The 16,783-nt window shown below is 31.1% G+C and overlaps 1 protein-coding gene across 5 annotated transcripts in view; it reads right to left on the bottom strand.

The window, feature by feature from the left end:
• Positions 1-1,976: 1,976 nt before the first annotated feature.
• Tpst (tyrosylprotein sulfotransferase) overlaps positions 1,977-16,783 on the bottom strand; it is a 58,926-nt gene continuing 44,119 nt past the window's right edge. For 4 of the 5 annotated variants that reach the window (XM_065343452.1, XM_065343450.1, XM_065343449.1 and 1 more), the window contains 6 exons: positions 7,876-8,013; positions 7,632-7,753; positions 7,374-7,482; positions 7,060-7,254; positions 3,583-3,836; positions 1,977-3,499 (listed from right to left, as the gene is read on the bottom strand). In XM_065343452.1, coding sequence (XP_065199524.1) covers positions 3,172-3,499; positions 3,583-3,836; positions 7,060-7,254; positions 7,374-7,482; positions 7,632-7,753; positions 7,876-7,995 — 1,128 coding nt within the window. In that variant the 5' untranslated portion in view covers positions 7,996-8,013 and the 3' untranslated portion in view covers positions 1,977-3,171. Of the gene's footprint in view, positions 3,500-3,582; positions 3,837-7,059; positions 7,255-7,373; positions 7,483-7,631; positions 7,754-7,875; positions 8,014-12,853; positions 12,878-16,783 lie in introns of those variants that run through there. The other variant, XM_065343451.1, reaches the window with a different exon arrangement.

Consider the following 16,783-nt stretch of genomic DNA (forward strand, 5'->3'; position numbering starts at 1 on the left):
TACTCAACGCCTCTTCATTCATTCATCTCGGTAGCTCTTTCGGTCTTTCCACTTGAAAATAAAATCCACCAAGCACTACTTTTGTGCCATACTGTATACTATTAAATGAAAGCTAGATAATAGATATGCACGTGGCGCTATCTTTCCGAATATTTAGAAACTATTTTGAGAGAGAGCATCGAAAAACAATTTCTAACACGAAGTAGTTCCTAAATATTCGGAAAGATGGCGCCACGTGCAAATCTAGCTTTCATTTCATCATACATTACCCACTACAGATACAGCCTGGAAGTGCAGAGCGGCAACGTCTCAAAAATCATACGATGTAGTCCTATACGGCTGCATTGTCTTATGGGATATCGCGCAAATTTCTTAGTTTTTCTTGAATAACTTTTGAATGGTTAATGCTACAGATTTGAATTAAAAACCAGTTTGTAGAGGAAAGAAAGTACATCATTTTTCATTCTTCAAACACCTATGTGCTCGATCAAAATTTTGATTTATTCTAATTTAAATGTAAAAAAATTTCAACCTTGAAACTTTGAACTTTAATAAATCGAAAATTTGATCGAGCACATAGGTGTTTGAAACATGAAAAATGATCTACTCTTTCTCCTCTACAACCTCGTTTTTTCCCCAGAGCTCTAGCGCTTTTTGATCAAAAGTTGTGAAAGTTCAAAGCTTTGAGCTTTAGAAACTTTTGAACGGTAAATGCTAGCGCTTTCGGTAAAAAAAACCATTTGAAAGAGGATGAAATTCTGAACGTTTTGGTATATTAAAGTACCTATGTGTCCACTGAAAATTTTGCGTAATTTCAATTTAAAGTTGGCATTTTGAAAAATTTGTCCATAAAAATGTTTAAAAAATCGCCATTTCTGTACGAAACTCGAAGAAAAATATACCAATCGATAGGAAATTTCATCCTCTTCAATTTATGTTCTGACAAAAATTTTCCTAAACCCCTTCAGTTCCGAGAAAAATCCGAATTTCAACGTTACGCATCGAACTGCATAAGAACAATTGATAAAGCCGGACTAGATGCGCAACGTTGCCAGATAGTACTTCCAGGCTGTATCTGTAGTGGGTAATGCATCATATCATGTTTTCAATTTACCTCGAAGTGGTTCAGTTATTTTCCGCAAGATAGCACCACAGTCGACTTTAAACAAGATCCTCAATCAAAAATGTTCGACGCTGCTGGCGATGAAAACTGAAAGTTTTATTGTTTGCCTCATTTTCATATTCAAAATATTCAATTTTGTTAGCTTTTCTGCATGCAAATGAATGAGATGAACAATAGAGCTTCATTAATTCACCGTCAACAGCGCTGAACCACGAAATTTTTGCTTGCTCGATGTAGTTGAGTTCTTTTTCAAAAGATAGCGCTCTCTTGTTGTTCGAAAAATTAAAATTGATCAATTTTTCAATGGTTTCTGATCATTTGAAATAATTTTTGTATTCCTGTGTCGAATTTAATGGTGCAATAATTCAAAATAGAATTTTTTAAAACGAGTAATCCATAAGTGAAGTTGTTTTGAGCATTGGTTCAATATTCAGCCATTAAATCACCACTCAATAAGTGAAAATCGACTCGGTTATCATGGAAAATCAATCAAATCATTTAATCCAATTTCTCAGAAGAAATAATCGCAATCGAAAGCATTTTTCTACGAAGATCTAAACGAAATTTCGAAATAGGTACGTATTTATTTTAATCATTCATAATTAACAAAACATTAAGCGTTTTTCAAACTTATCGTAATAAACATTTACATATTTATACGATAATGAAATTTAAATTACAATGAAAAAATAATAAACGTAACCAGTACATAAATTATAAATTTAGCATAACGCGTCAACAAAAATAACTAATTCTGCATCGTCGAATTCTACAAAAACGACAATATTATTACTCTAAATACACATATAAGTACAAGATAAATTCTACGAAGTCTTAAGTACAAACACATTCGATTTCATTTTCAAAATTAATCGACTCGACTCGACAAAAATATTCAACAACGTTCATTCGACTAAAACTCAAAATTGAGCAATAAGTAATTATGAAAGATGAAAAAAATTCGTACAATATGCTGGAATGTAATAGTGGATAAAAGTTACAAAACGATAATGGAAGGAACTTATATTTTACGGACATTGCATTTCAGAAGACACTTCGTATAGGTAAATAAGTATCTCGATTTTTAAAACAAATGAAAAATATAACTTAACAGTATACACAGAAAAAGCTTATACAAACAGACTTATTTACATTTCAGTTTCATCGAGTGTGCAAAAACGATAGTTTATTCTCTGTATTCGCGATCGTAAATATAAAAAATAAACTAAAATAAATAAACGTTATTACATAAAAACAACAAATTTATCACAGTCCAAATAAAATTTTAAATAAACAGGTACAGCGTAATGTTATGCTCTGTACACGGTACATCATACTACGTATATTAAATCAACACACAACAAAAGGACAAGAGGAATGCTCGTTCAATGTATTATTAAGGGTCTTCGCCATTGATAAAAATAACTAAGTAGATATTCGGTGAAAAATAAAATAAACGAAACAGAATACGTACGATATTACTGAAAAATTTCACTAAAAGGAAACGAATTCGTTTATATTATTTTTTACGACTGTACGTCAATTTATTAAATGCATCTTCGATTTTAATGGAATAATGAAAGAAAGGAAGAAATCAAAATGCACGACTATAAAAAAAAAGTTATCACATTCTATCCAATGCCCACATACAATAAGAACATGTAAGTCAATCGTGATGATGTCGCTGCTCCCAATAAGATGGGCAAATTTCGAGGAAAACAAACTGATGTCATTTTGGAAAAGTCATCGTTACGTAAAATAATACATATTATACGATGAGGAAGAAATTTCACGTATTTGAACTTCCTCAATATAAATAGGTAAATCCTGAGCAATAATTTGTTCAAAACACACTGTAACCTTTGTTCTTCACTAGCGTAAGAAATACGTACGTTCGTCAGAAGGTAATATAAATTATAAGTACAATCGTGGTCGACGGTAATGTATAAAAAAAATTGCTATACAACAATACAACTTACTCAATAATATTCATGGCAACAATATCTTAAACTACGAAGGCACAACATTGGTATATAGGGAAATTTTATTCAATCTTTCGTCGTCGTCAAATTCGCACTATCCGGAGATAGTAAATTATTAAAAATTCCAGGACTGAATTGATTCTGCGAGGATAGATTTTTCGCTCTTTCTAGCCAAATTTCTTTGTTCTGATTAATTAAATTAGTATTATTTTGTACAAAAGCGTCGGGTAAACCGTAATTCGGTGGCACTGCGTACGGATCGTATCCTAGTCGACCTAACATAGGTGCGATTTGAGGCACTTTCTTTAAAACATCTTCGGGGAATTTGCCTACCCAGGTTTTCAACGCTTCTAGATTAATAGGCTTGATTACTTGGTCGGATGATCTTTCGACTCTGTAAGAAAAAAAAATCATCGTTAGACTCGTAAAAAAAAACGTATCATTTTTTATACGCAGGTAGGTATGTGATTTTCGTACTTTGATAAAACAACGCCTCCGGGTTTATTTATATGTTCGTCGTGATGTAGAACCGACTCGTGCCAAGGTATATCCAAAAATTCTAGTATCTGCTTAGTCCACATTTTAGGATGAAGTACTAGTTGTTCGTAGTAGACTATCATGCATCGCGATGATCCTATTTTTAAGCATTTATTATACATAATGTATATAGCGTCATTCCACTTCTTCATACATTGTTCGTAATCGGTGAGATCAAAGCCGGTAATGGTAACCTGTAAAACACGAAAATAAAGCAAATTAAATTTCATTACCTTCGAAACAGAGAAAAAAACGATTAAACGTTGTTGGGTCATTTCGATCCTCAAGTCCTCCTGGTTTGCTTCGGCTCTCTTTTTTTTTGATTTGGCCTTCCCAAAATGCCCATAAGTCTCAAAAATTAACAGAAAATTGAAAAAAATCATGGGACGCATGGTTAATTAATAATTATTATCTCAGGAAAAAAGGGAGACTTCGGAATTTTTGTAAAAAAAAAAGAAAATTTTAAGCAGTGCTGCAAGAAATAGAGGATTTTTGTAAATTTTTGAAAAAGACGACAATTTTTGACAAAAAGCAAGACTTTGAGACAGTTTTAGCAAAGATCCGAACTTTTTAAAAATTATTAGCAAGCAAAAAAGTGATTTTTAGCCATTTTCTGCAAAAAAAAAAAGCGAAACTTTTGGGTAATGTCAAGGAAGAGGAGAAAAAAAGAAACACTTTTGTAAACTTTTTGGTAAAAAAAAGAGACTAGCTAATTATTGGCAGTTTTGAGCCCTTTCAGCAATTTTGTTAAAAAACGAGAATTTTTGTCAATTTTTGGCAAAAAGCAAAACTTGGACTACTTTTTAGCACAAACTCACAAAGAATGATCTTTCTGGCGATTATTAACAAAAAATTGAGATTTTTGGAGAATTTTTTGCAAAACAGCGACGATTTTATTTATCAAGAAACAAGACCATTATTTGGTAAGGGGTCATTTTAAAATTAAGTTTATAGAAATAGATTACTGAACAATTTATTAAAAATATTATTTTTTCTCTTTTTGTATCAAAGATTTTAATTGATAAAAAAATATATTTATTATAATTTTTAAATATTAAAAAAATTAAATATTTATTTATTAATATTACATTATTTAAGATTTTATGTTTTTATTTTAATATTTTTTTCTTTAAGAATATTTTTGTGGATTTTATTGCCTTTCAAAATTAAATTATTGAATTTTTCAGAATACCAATTTTAATAAATTTGACCACATTTACTCACTTTTTAATAATTATAAATTATTGTATTGTTTTTCAAAAAAGTTTTCATCTTTTTAAAATATTTTTTCACGATGTTTTTAGCAATTTTTATCAGTTTTCGATAATTTTAAAACATTTTGATGTCGGTTTTGTATTTTTATCTCATTTTTTTGGAACTGTTTTTCCAGTTCTTGGTACTTTCAGGTTAGCTTAATGTTTGTGAGATGTTCTAATTTCTAATGTCTTTTTTAGCATAATTATTGCTTGAACAATATTTTGTACAGTTTCACCAAATTTCACCATATTTTGTCAAAATTTTATCAGACGTTCGTCTAAAAATATTTTTATGACATTTTCAACGTGTTTTGAAGACATTTCAAGCAGTTTTCCTAAAATTTTAATAGTTTATAGCAATTTTAAATGATTTTGGTGATATTTTCATGCATTTTATTTCATTTTAAGGGGTTCGTTATCAAGTCTTGTACAATTTTCACCTTTTTCCAAATCTTACATAAATCACATCGGTTTGTGGTACCTAATTTAAAATGTTTGATGCGTTTTAATGATCGTTTATGCAAAATTTCCACCGAATTTCGTCAAATTTTTGCTCCAGTTCTGTCATTTTTTGACACTGATTGTGAAAATGAATATACTTAATAGTAAAATCGCGACTCACAATCAGTGTTACCATAAATATTTTTTTTATACCTTGGAGGAGCCAAATCAAAACGTACCCTCATCCCTAACACCCCCCCCCCTACCCTCATAACGAAAATTTCATACTTTTAAATATCAGAAAAATGAACGTTTTCTGGATTTTTCCCAAATTTTAAAATTACAGCTTCAAAATCTGGCAAGTTTGTCAAAAATTGATCTTTCAAAGAAGCTCAACTTTCAAATTTTGAAATTTTTGGCAAATATTGTCGATTGGTGACGGTTTCGAACCGTTCTGGAGCCTCCAGCGGATTTTCGGATTCTCCAGTTTTTGAAAAAGTGCTGCAAATAAGTCGAAAATGAAATTCAGCACCTATGAACTCAGATTTACAATGTTTTGGACCCTTTCGATCATTTTAGGAATATAACTATTTTCAAAATATTTTTAGTCCGGTTCAAATCCAAAATTTTCTCCAGAAATTATTTTTGAAAAAAATAAATAAAAAATTTATCGTTCGCGGACATTAAATTTGACTAGCATTAAATTTTCGACCTCTCGAATTGTTTGCTGATGATTTCGAACAGTTCTGGAGTCTCCAGCGGATTCTCTGATTCACCAGTTTTCGAAAAAATACTGCAAATGGGGTGAAAATGAAATTTAGCAGCTATAAAATCAGAATCAAGAAGCCCGCTGAAGGCTCCAGAAAGGTTCGAAACCATCGCCAATCGACTCAGGGGGTCAAAAACATGATACGAACCAAATATCAATTTTCTTCCTTTACGTAAACACAAACAATAAATTTTTCATTTTGAAAAAAAAAAGAAAAAATTGTGAGTTTTAATCGTGACCGAAGGACTTTGAAAATATGTGCCAAAATCGATGGAAATGATTACAAAGACGGTAAATCCGAGTTTATAAGTGCTGAATTTCATTTTCACTTTATTTACAGCATTTTTTCAAAAACTGTAGAACGATTAGAAACCATCACCAATCAACTCGGTAGGTCAAAAATAGAATACAAGCAAAATTTCAGGACTTTATATCAATATAATTGAATTTTTATTTTATTTTTTTGAGAAATGGGCCAAACTTTAATTTTTATAAACTTGCAAAAAATCGAAAAATGAATTTCAGGACCTAAAATTTTTACTTTTGGTGTATTTTGGTGATTTCTTTCACCTCTCCTCTATCTGATTCAAATTTTTTTACACCGTTCGAAATACTTCACTCGTTAGGTATACGAATTTAAAAAATTAAGATAAATTAAAACATGTAGAACACTCTCGACAAGTCTATCTAGTGACACTATTTTTCAAACGTAACGCGAACTTCGCTTATTCTCTATACAGCTCTAAACTGTTTTTTTTAATATTCTTCAAAACTGTTGATAACGTGACTAGCGTACAAAACGCCAAATCCTCGTTAACCCCGCTTCTAATTAAATTATCCGGAGAAATTTTTCATTCCTAAATTGAAGCTGTATAATCGCAAACGTTGAATACAAATAGCAAAAGTATAATACGCATACACCATCGTGTACTAATAAATTTACTAACTAACCTTTCTTGAAATAATAGAATGCACAGTAGCTCGACCATCTCTAACCATGAAAATGAATTTAGAATTCGGAAATAATTCCATTAAGTAATCTCCATTCTTCAACGTAAGCGGATCTTTATTACAAAGTCTACCAGCTGGTTCGCCGTGTTTTACGATTATATCCAAAATGAACGAAGCTACCGCCGAATCTAGAACCTAAAAACAAACCACCAATGTTACACAGATATGTCGAAAGAGACCTATTAGGTACTCGTACTAGGCACATTTATCAAATCAAAAATGTAAATTTCGCCCGAGTCTAAATTCTAAATTACCTCCGGTGAAACGCCAGCCTCCATCAATCGAACACTTTCTTTGGCCGACTTCATCCAGTGCTGTCTCATCTGAAGGATTCTCGGAACAACTCGCGTTTCTTGACCGCATCTGAATGTACATACACGCGAAATATCGATTAATTAACGTCGAACTGATTTTTCACTTAATTATGTTCAGAAATGAATTCACGAATTCGTTTAATTTTACGTAATATATTCAAATAATTAATTTATCTCTAACATTTTCAAATCACCAACCTGACTTCCGGATGTGCATCAAGAATGGCTCTCATCAACGTCGTACCAGATCGAGGAACACCTCCGATAAATATTAATGGCATTTGTCGTCCTTGCACATAAGCTTTTTTATAAGCATCACTCTGTAAAATATTACATAGATGAGTTTTTTTGGTAAATTTTTTTAGACATAACATGTTGTAATAATATTGCAATTTAAGCAAACGTCTCCTTTGAATTACACACCAATTGTCCAAATACTCACTTGCATATATAAAAATGGTGATTTATCATCGCAGCCTTGAAATTTGTACGATATGAAAATAAAAAGGAACGTACATATTAATAAAATTAGCATCAATTTATGTCTTCTTCCACGGCTCATGCTCACGTCATTGTTAACCTGCGAACACATAAAAAATTTCATTTTAATCTTTCATTTACTTCTAATTCATTACAATGATTCGCTTTTACGTAATAAAATAAAATAAAATAGTACAGAAGAATTTCATAATGAAAAATAACATTACTAGCGAGTATTTCATTTTGAAAAAAGAGCACGTACTGGAAGTTACTATCGATATGAGGAGCATTTCCTCGCCAGATAGCTTATTTCGTAATCATTTGTTTTTCGAATTTTAAAACTACGAGTACCTACGTAGACGTACTATCACAGAAATATAGGACGAATTGGATTGAGTAGGGTTTTCCTGTTCGTATCACTACAAAATATAATCATTGTAGGTCTAGGTAGTTATACTTTGATGGTTCTTTTTTTATTTTTTTACACTGAAAATCTACATTTTTCTTCGCGTTTTCAAAGATAAGCTTACAAAACAAGACCCACCATACCGTATCCATGCACTAATGCTGTTTACAAAACCAACGCTGAAAAAGTGTTTAGCCTTAGCCTACCTAGATTTTCAAAGTTCTTCGATGTAAATGAACAGAAAAATTCGGCATAAATAATTAAATTTTGTTCTAAAACGAGGTCGTGATAATGCTACGAGTATTTTTGACTAATTGCCGATAGTTGATTTCAACTACCTACTAATTGACGTAACCAAAATGGGCATAACTAGATTTCAGTTTATCAAGAGTGTCGATGGCATGATTTATTTGAGGTAAAAAGTTAACTCAATGACGTGTATTTTCCTTCGTAGAAAGTAACGAAGATACAGACTGATGCAAAGGCTTATCAGCGTCTGATTTATGCAGGTACTCGTACTTTAAAGCAAAACTTGAAAATAATTGAAGATAGAATAGGTAGTTCGAACTTCGAAGTTGGCTAGTAACGTTAAATGGGTACAAAATAAAACTGTTACGATATTCGAACCATTTTTTTCGTTTTAAACCTCTTTAAAAATGTTTAAAACGCCAGAAAAACATGTTGTGTTTCAGACAAAAAAAAAAAAAAATTTTAACGAATGTTGAAAACGTTTTTAGTTTAAAACTGTTTAAAACGTGTTTCATAATCACAGACATCATATTAGCGACATTTGAAAAATAAAAATTAACTTTTATTCAAAGAAAGTAACCAACATTTTCACTTAATAACCCTACTGCACAAAAATGAAACCATGGAAATTGGAAGTACCTTCAATGTAATCATCATTATCCAAATTTTTCACTTTCTTATTTCAACTCGTTTCAGTCGTTTCCAATACTTTTTTATGCACATTCGATTGTAGATTTCGTTTTAACTTCATTGCCTAATTTTTGCTCATTTTCAGCAATTTCGCGTTGTTTTTTTTTTTTTTTTTGGTGTTTTTACATCAAGTATTTCTACATTCTTTAAACACTTTCACACATTTTTGACAACTGAACTTTTATTACCTAATTACTTTTTGATCATTTTTCGAGATTTCAATGCTTACGTATTTGAGTGTCTTTATATCATTTTATCGCATTTTCAACGCACCTTTACGCACTTTTGGCGAGTTTTGAGGATTGGGTAATTTACACTGTTTTTAATGTTTTTGTAACGTTTCATGTAACTTTTTTTTGAACTACATAATTATATCATATTTTACAGAAGTTTCATCACTTTTTTTTTGGCGATTTTCAATTATTTTAATGCATTATTCATTTCTTTATGTCATTTTAGTATTTTTCATGTGATTTTTCTGACATTTCGATTGATTATGACGAAATTAATTTTGTTTATGATTTCAAATTTTTATTTGTCGTAATGTTTTGTTTGTGTGTTTCATTTTTTAATTATGTTTTCAACGCTTTTGTATGCAATTTTTGTCAAAATTATTATAATTTTATCAATACTAGTGTTTTATTCATGTTTTTAAAGTAATTTTAGCATTTTTTTTTTTTTTTTTTTTTTTTTAGAATTTTGACTGCAAAACCACTTATTGCCCAGTTTTACGGTTTCGTCCTATTTTTGATGATTTTTAAAATTGTTTTTACATTATTTAAACACCTTTTTATCTATTATTTTTTTTAATTTTATTAAAAGTTCGTTATTCCTTGGTGATTCACAGTGCTTTTAAAGCGTTTGCTTGCGTTGAGTAGAAAACGATAGATTGAAATTCTTGCTCAATTTAATTAAATTTTACTAAAATTTCATCACTTACACTTTTTACTTGAATTTTTCGTGCATTTCACCAAGATTTCACGCTACTGTTTAGTGATTTTAAAGTTCAGTTTCTATCAGTGCTGGTATCGGTCTAAACAACGCTTTATCTCCCCCCCCCCCAAAAAAAAACAATAAAACTAAAGCTTCATGTTTAAACGCTTTGTTTTTGGTTGTTTCAAAAACTTTTCTGTTTTAAACAAACCAGCTCTGAAGTTTTTTTCGAAGAAGAAAAAAAAAAAAAGTAATTTCAGAAACCAAAAATATTACGACTTACGAGACGTCAGCAAAACATTTTAATTCAGGAAAGAAATCATAAAAAAGGCCAATTAAAAATGTAAAAAAAAAAACATTATAAACATACCAAGCGAATTAAAATCTAATAATGAAACTCGTTTGGGATTTTGGCAATTTTACCAAAAAGCAGGACTTTTTGGCAATTATTTACTACCTACTAGCAAAAAAATGATGCATTTTCCAAATTTACGTCAGAGATGAAGTACAAATATTTTGTATTTTTTCAGAAAGCAATACTTTTTAGCAATTTTTTACATAGTGAGCATTTTCGACAATTTTTGGCAGAAAAGCAAGATTTTGACAATTTTTACATAAGGCAAATATTTTTTTGGCAATTTGTGAGAAAAACGAACCTTTTAAGCAATGTTTTAGTAAAAAAAAAAAAAAGGAGTCTTTTTTTCGGTAATCTAAGGCATTTTTGGGTAAAGAGAGCAAGATTTTTTTTTTTCAGAAATTTGCTAAAAAACCAGAATTTATGTCAATTTGGCAAAAAGCAAGCCTGTCTAGAAATTTTTTTTGGTAATTTTTAGTGTTCAGTAAGGAAATGAGACTTTCTAGCAGTTTTTGGTATTTTTACATAAAAAAAGCAAGATTTTTGAGCAATCTGGGAAAAAATTAAAATTTTTCTCAATTTATGGTAAAAGAAAGACTTTCTTTTTAGTAAAAAAGTGACCGTTTTCTGGAGTAAAAAGGCAAATTTTTGTGACAATTTTTGTAGAAAAAGCGAACATTTTGAATTTTTTGCAAACAAGCGACAATTTTTAGCAATTTTGGCAAGAAACAACTTTTTTTGGCGATTTTGACAAAAGCCTGGACTTTTGGCTATTTTTGGTAGATAGCGAAACTTCGATAATTTCAGTCAAAGGTAGGGCTTTGTTATCTTGTTGGAAAAAATGAAAAAGTGAAGGGTAAAAATTTGAAAAACTTGAATTTGAAAAATGAAAAAAAAAAATAAATTTAGTAGGTAATCAAAAAAGAAAAGTAAGTAAAGTTAATTTTAGTAACTTTAGTAACTTAATTACTTACTTATACTTAAAAAGCAAACGAGCACGAGCCTTGAAATTACATAAAAGTGAAGATGAAAAAAAATTCAGCCAATTTTCGTTCAGCCCCTAAAAAAAGTTAGGTAAGTATTTTTTTTCTTAACGTAAATCGAAAGCTCTCGACCACCACTTCAGTACAGTACTACATTTGACAAACGGACAAATTTTGATTTCAGGGAACCCCAAATCTGGGAGAGGGAGTCCTAAAATCAGTATAGCAATTTTTTAGAAAACTCTAATTTTGGCCTGGAATCCAAAATTTAAATCGAATTAATCTCGTAGAGTTCGTGACATGCAGAACATGCTCCAAAAAACAAATTTTTACAATTTTTGGACTCTCTCTCTCTCTCCTTTAAAATTTTGATAAAACTGAAACACAACCACAACATACTTCAGAATAAAGGGTGAAAATTTGAACCATTAGGCTCTTCGGAGATACCTACTTGAAAAAAACAAACAGAAATTCTTCGGCAACACATAAAGACGAAATCGAAATAGTTCTACGAATTATTAATTATTTGAGTTTAGTAGGTTCCATAGGGATGAAGGTAAATACGTACATACCCCTCGAAAATCAAATAAATAAAAACAATTTTTGCACCTCCTCCCCACAATTTTGAAAAAAATTCAAATCTCAAATATTTTAAAGAGGCATTAATTTAAATGTATCATATTTTCGTCATTGTTTCTCAAAATTTGGAATATCATTCAAAATTTATAATTTTGGCAGTATTTTCATTTAGAGTTGAACGTTTTCAAGCACCTGGGACTGCTGGAAACGACGAGAAATAGGGTGTTAAAGCTAAGGAAATATTGACGAAGAAGTTTACACTAAAGTAAAGTTGTCAATCAGAAGCCAGCATATAAAGCGCACATTTATTTCAAACGTCTACATCAAGGAAACCTCTTCATGAGTCAAGATTCTCTATCCAGCACCAGCTACTTGATGTACCGTTCTTCAAAATCAAAATTGATACCTACGTAACAAAATTACCTCAAGTCAAGAATATATAATTCTATATCTAGCTGGCCATCGTTTTCAAAAACTATCCCGAATAAAATAACCATCAATGAGAAAATCGCTTCAAATATCATTCTACGTAGATGTACTATAGTAAACAGTAAAAACAATCTACTATGCTATAGCATCTAAACATGTCTTCACCACATACAAGGTAATCGAAGGTACATTATACGAGTACGTATACTTTCTACACACAGAATTTCATTCAAACAAAAAAAAAATAAAGACATGTCGGCTATTCGAAAAAACTCGCGTATGTTTACCTTAGACGTTATCTGGTGAAACATAGTACCTTAGGCATTTTTGGAAGTTTTCAGCGAAACATCGCGGTAATTTGGAGTCAACGAAATTGCTCATTAAATGGTCAACAGCATGTGATAATTACCATTTTACGTTCAATTTACGATACACATCAGCCGTCAGCTAAAAACCGGATTCGATAGCGCAGAAAATTTAATAATAAAAAAATGCACGTACCATTTTACGCTACGTATAATAAAATCACGATAATAATAGCCTCGATATAATATTAACACGTTGTTTTTTCATAACTGACGGCACACGTAAACTGATAATGACATTAATTATATGGTAACAGAATAAATAAAATTATTCTCGCGCAAGATTCGTCGCAATCGCAATTTTTTCTATACTCTAAACCTACGCATGCGACCACCGTTTCTATAATACATACAAATACATAGATTTGCATATCGGCCACATACTACACGAGTAGGTACATAAGTCAATTACCTACATGTCTTATGGTCTCATCGTTCGATCCTCAGTCTCAAATTCTGCATCAACTTTTCACTCATTACTCATTAGTCATCATTTTTAGTCCTTCAAGGCGTTCGGTATCGGTATTACAGTAGGGTCATTCCACGTCAATTGAACCAAGAAGTGGCAAGTGGGTTCGGCGATTTTTTTGAAATTTTTCCTGTGGAAAGACCTTCTGAAGGTATGACCAATGGCGCAAATCGCAGCCCTCTAGCCCATTTTTAACGGCAGCCAGGGGGTGTCAAAGTTTTCAGTGCACCTAAAACATCAACCATCTTAGCAGTGGATTACTCGATAACCGCAATACCTACCACTACCAAAATTGAACTTTTTTCCATAGTTAGGGGTTTTTGAAAGGCTTTGTGGTGATATCATAAAAATCAGTGTTGCCACTTCTTTTCGTACAAAAAATTAGCTCAAAAGTTTCAAAACGTAGTTTTCATATCGTCCCGACTCTCAAAAATTCTGAAAAAAATATATTATGGACAACTTTTCATGCTGAACAACATATTAAAAAATTGGAGAGGTGCCATGTTGCAAAATTGATTTTAAAAAATTCAAAGTTTGCGAAAAAATGCGATTTTTTGATTTAAAACATGAAAAAAAATTTTGACAGGTGAAGTTGACCCATTTGATCCCTATTTTTACATATCTGTTGAGAAATTTGAAAAACCCCTTTCACTCGATGAAATGAACTCCTCACAAAAAAATCAAAATTCTAAAACATTCAATTTTCAATTTCAAACATCAAAAAAAGTTTAAATTTATTCAGTTGTCTTATTTTGGCCTCTTTCTGACGTATTCCATGAAAAAGTTGATAAAAATTACACTCACGACAAAAAATAAAAATTCGTTCATTTTTTGAATCTTTTCGAATTTTGATTTTTTTTGTGAGGAGTTCATTTCATCGAGTGAAAGGGTTTTCTCAACTTTCTCAGCAGATATGTAAAAATAGGGATCAAATGGGTCAACTTCACCTATCAAAACTTTTTTTCATGTTTTAAATCAAAAAATCGCATTTTTTCGCAAACTTTATACATTTTTTAAATTTACTTTGCAACTTGGTACCACCCTAATTTTTTAATATGTTGTTCAGTATGAAAAGTTGTCCATAATATATTTTTTTCAGAATTTTTGAGAGTCGGAACGATAAGAAAACTACGTTTGAAACTTTTTGAGCTAATTTTTTGTACAAAAAAAGTGGCAACACTGATTTTTATTATATCACCAAAAAGCCTTTCAAAATCCCTAACTGTAGGAAAATGTTCCATTTTGGATGACATTTTAGGTTCACTGAAAACGTTGACACCCCCTGGCTGCCTTTAAAAATGGTCTAGAGGGCTGCGATTTGCGCCATTGGTCATCCCTTCGGAAGGTCTTTCCACAGGAAAAATTTCAAAAAAATCGCCGAACCCCCCTACCACTTCTTGGTCCAATTGACGTGGAATGACCCAGCAGCTTTTTGATAATGATAAACGTTTCATCGAGTTCTCTCATTATTATGTCATCATGAGACCAAAACATCCTATCACGACCAAGACTAATACTCGTAATAATGATAAAGCATATAGCAATGTCGTGTTTCGTATATGAGTAATGCACGTTACAAGTCAACGAACACAGTTTTATTGAAATGTCGCAAAAAAAATATATCGCAGCACCACCGCAACACCTTCTACGTTACACTATAATAATAATTATTGTTACGCACGACAAACGAAATACTGTACGAAAGTTCACTCGTAAATCTTTACTCAACTCAACCAACCAACCATTGGATCCAGGATCCAACCGCACGAAAAACTGACCCGTTTATCATGGTATTGTTTAACCGCCTCGCCGGTTAATCCCGAGAGAAAAACGTGCTTATAAATTAAAACTTTTAGCCTTTTAAGGGATATCCTCAACAAGAGCTATATATCATATCTTTACAATGTGCACTCTGCCGCGCCAAAAGTTTTCCATAATAAAAAGGCATAGTCTACGAAAAATCTCATTATCGTAGGCGACAAGACATCGACATCGACATAGCGAAAAAGATACCGAGATGCAAATTTTTTCCCCATCTCGAAGCTGACTGGGTTGGCTCGGTTCGTATGTCGAAACGTCATCTTCCAAAGTTTCAATTTCCAATTATACAAAAGAACGATAAAATTTTTTTTTTTCAACAAGACGATAGACTCGGCGATAAATTTTAGTTCGTTCGTTTTGACTAGAAAAATCAGATTTCTATACGTCGCGCAATTTACGAGTAAACTTTTTAAAAAGCGATTAGAATAAATCACGTAGTATATGACGTAACCGCTACGGTAACCGCTGTGCATAATATATAAATTTCCTATAGAGACGGATAAATTTTCGTATAGGCTTTAAATAATAATAAAAATGATGAAAAAAAGTAAACTTGAACTAACGTGGAAGTTAAAACTGTGCCAAAAATAGAACCTTTTTTTTTTGTTTACTTTTTATATTTTTTTCTCAAGATTACAAAAGTTTACTTTGACGACCCTATGAAAAAATTTGAGCTTCGTTTTCGATAATAAAGACGTCTATAAAAATAACCAATCGTAGATAGGAATTTCAAATTTTACGGTGTTAATGATACTTTGATGTACGAGTGAGTAAGTTACCGGCTATCTATACTTTTGAAATGTGTTATAAAAAAAAAGAACCTACATGAATTATTCTTTTTAGAGTTTTTATGTTCATTTTTTTTTTGGTATTGTTTAAGTAAAATAACGAGACATCTGTGAATGAGATAAATCAACCCAAAAGTTTATTGGGCAGTTTTTGTAAATATACAGCAATTTTTGTTTTCATTTATTTTCAATGAACGCCGCAGATATTTTCGAAAGCTAATCAGAATACTTCCTTCAGATAAAGCTCAATCGAACAAGACCTTTTCCACCACTATCCATAATTTTCTAATCAATAGTTTAACCCTGCAACACTATAGATAAGAATATTAATAAAGTCCAAAAGTACAAACAATGCTTTTAGAAGCTTAAATAGTATGCTCAATACAATTTTCATACAATTTTTCAAAATACTCCCTTTCGATTGGTCAATTAGAACAATCTACCACTTCCTCACAGGGAAGCCGTTTGAACTCTCGATTTGAAAAAAAAACCAAACTAAATACAAGAAACTCCTCGAAACCCAAATCTCAGATGTTGAAGTACATTTTTGAATTTTTGTAGAATTTTTGAACATTAAAATAATAAAAAAAAAAAAACTGTTTCAAGATAGATTTTCAAAATTTTTCAAGAAATATAAATTTTTCTGAACAAAGTGAACCAATATGAATAATTTTTTCAATTCAACTCCGAAACATCAACAACTACTAGTTTTGGGTCATTCTGCGGCCTCAAGCAATTTTTCAATTTTCTTCAGAAATTTCAAATCAATCTGGAAAGGGTAAAAATCAATTTTAGCTTCTGTA

This window comes from Planococcus citri, chromosome 1 (genome assembly GCF_950023065.1).
Source record: "Planococcus citri chromosome 1, ihPlaCitr1.1, whole genome shotgun sequence".
NCBI classification, from domain to species: Eukaryota; Metazoa; Arthropoda; class Insecta; order Hemiptera; family Pseudococcidae; genus Planococcus; species Planococcus citri.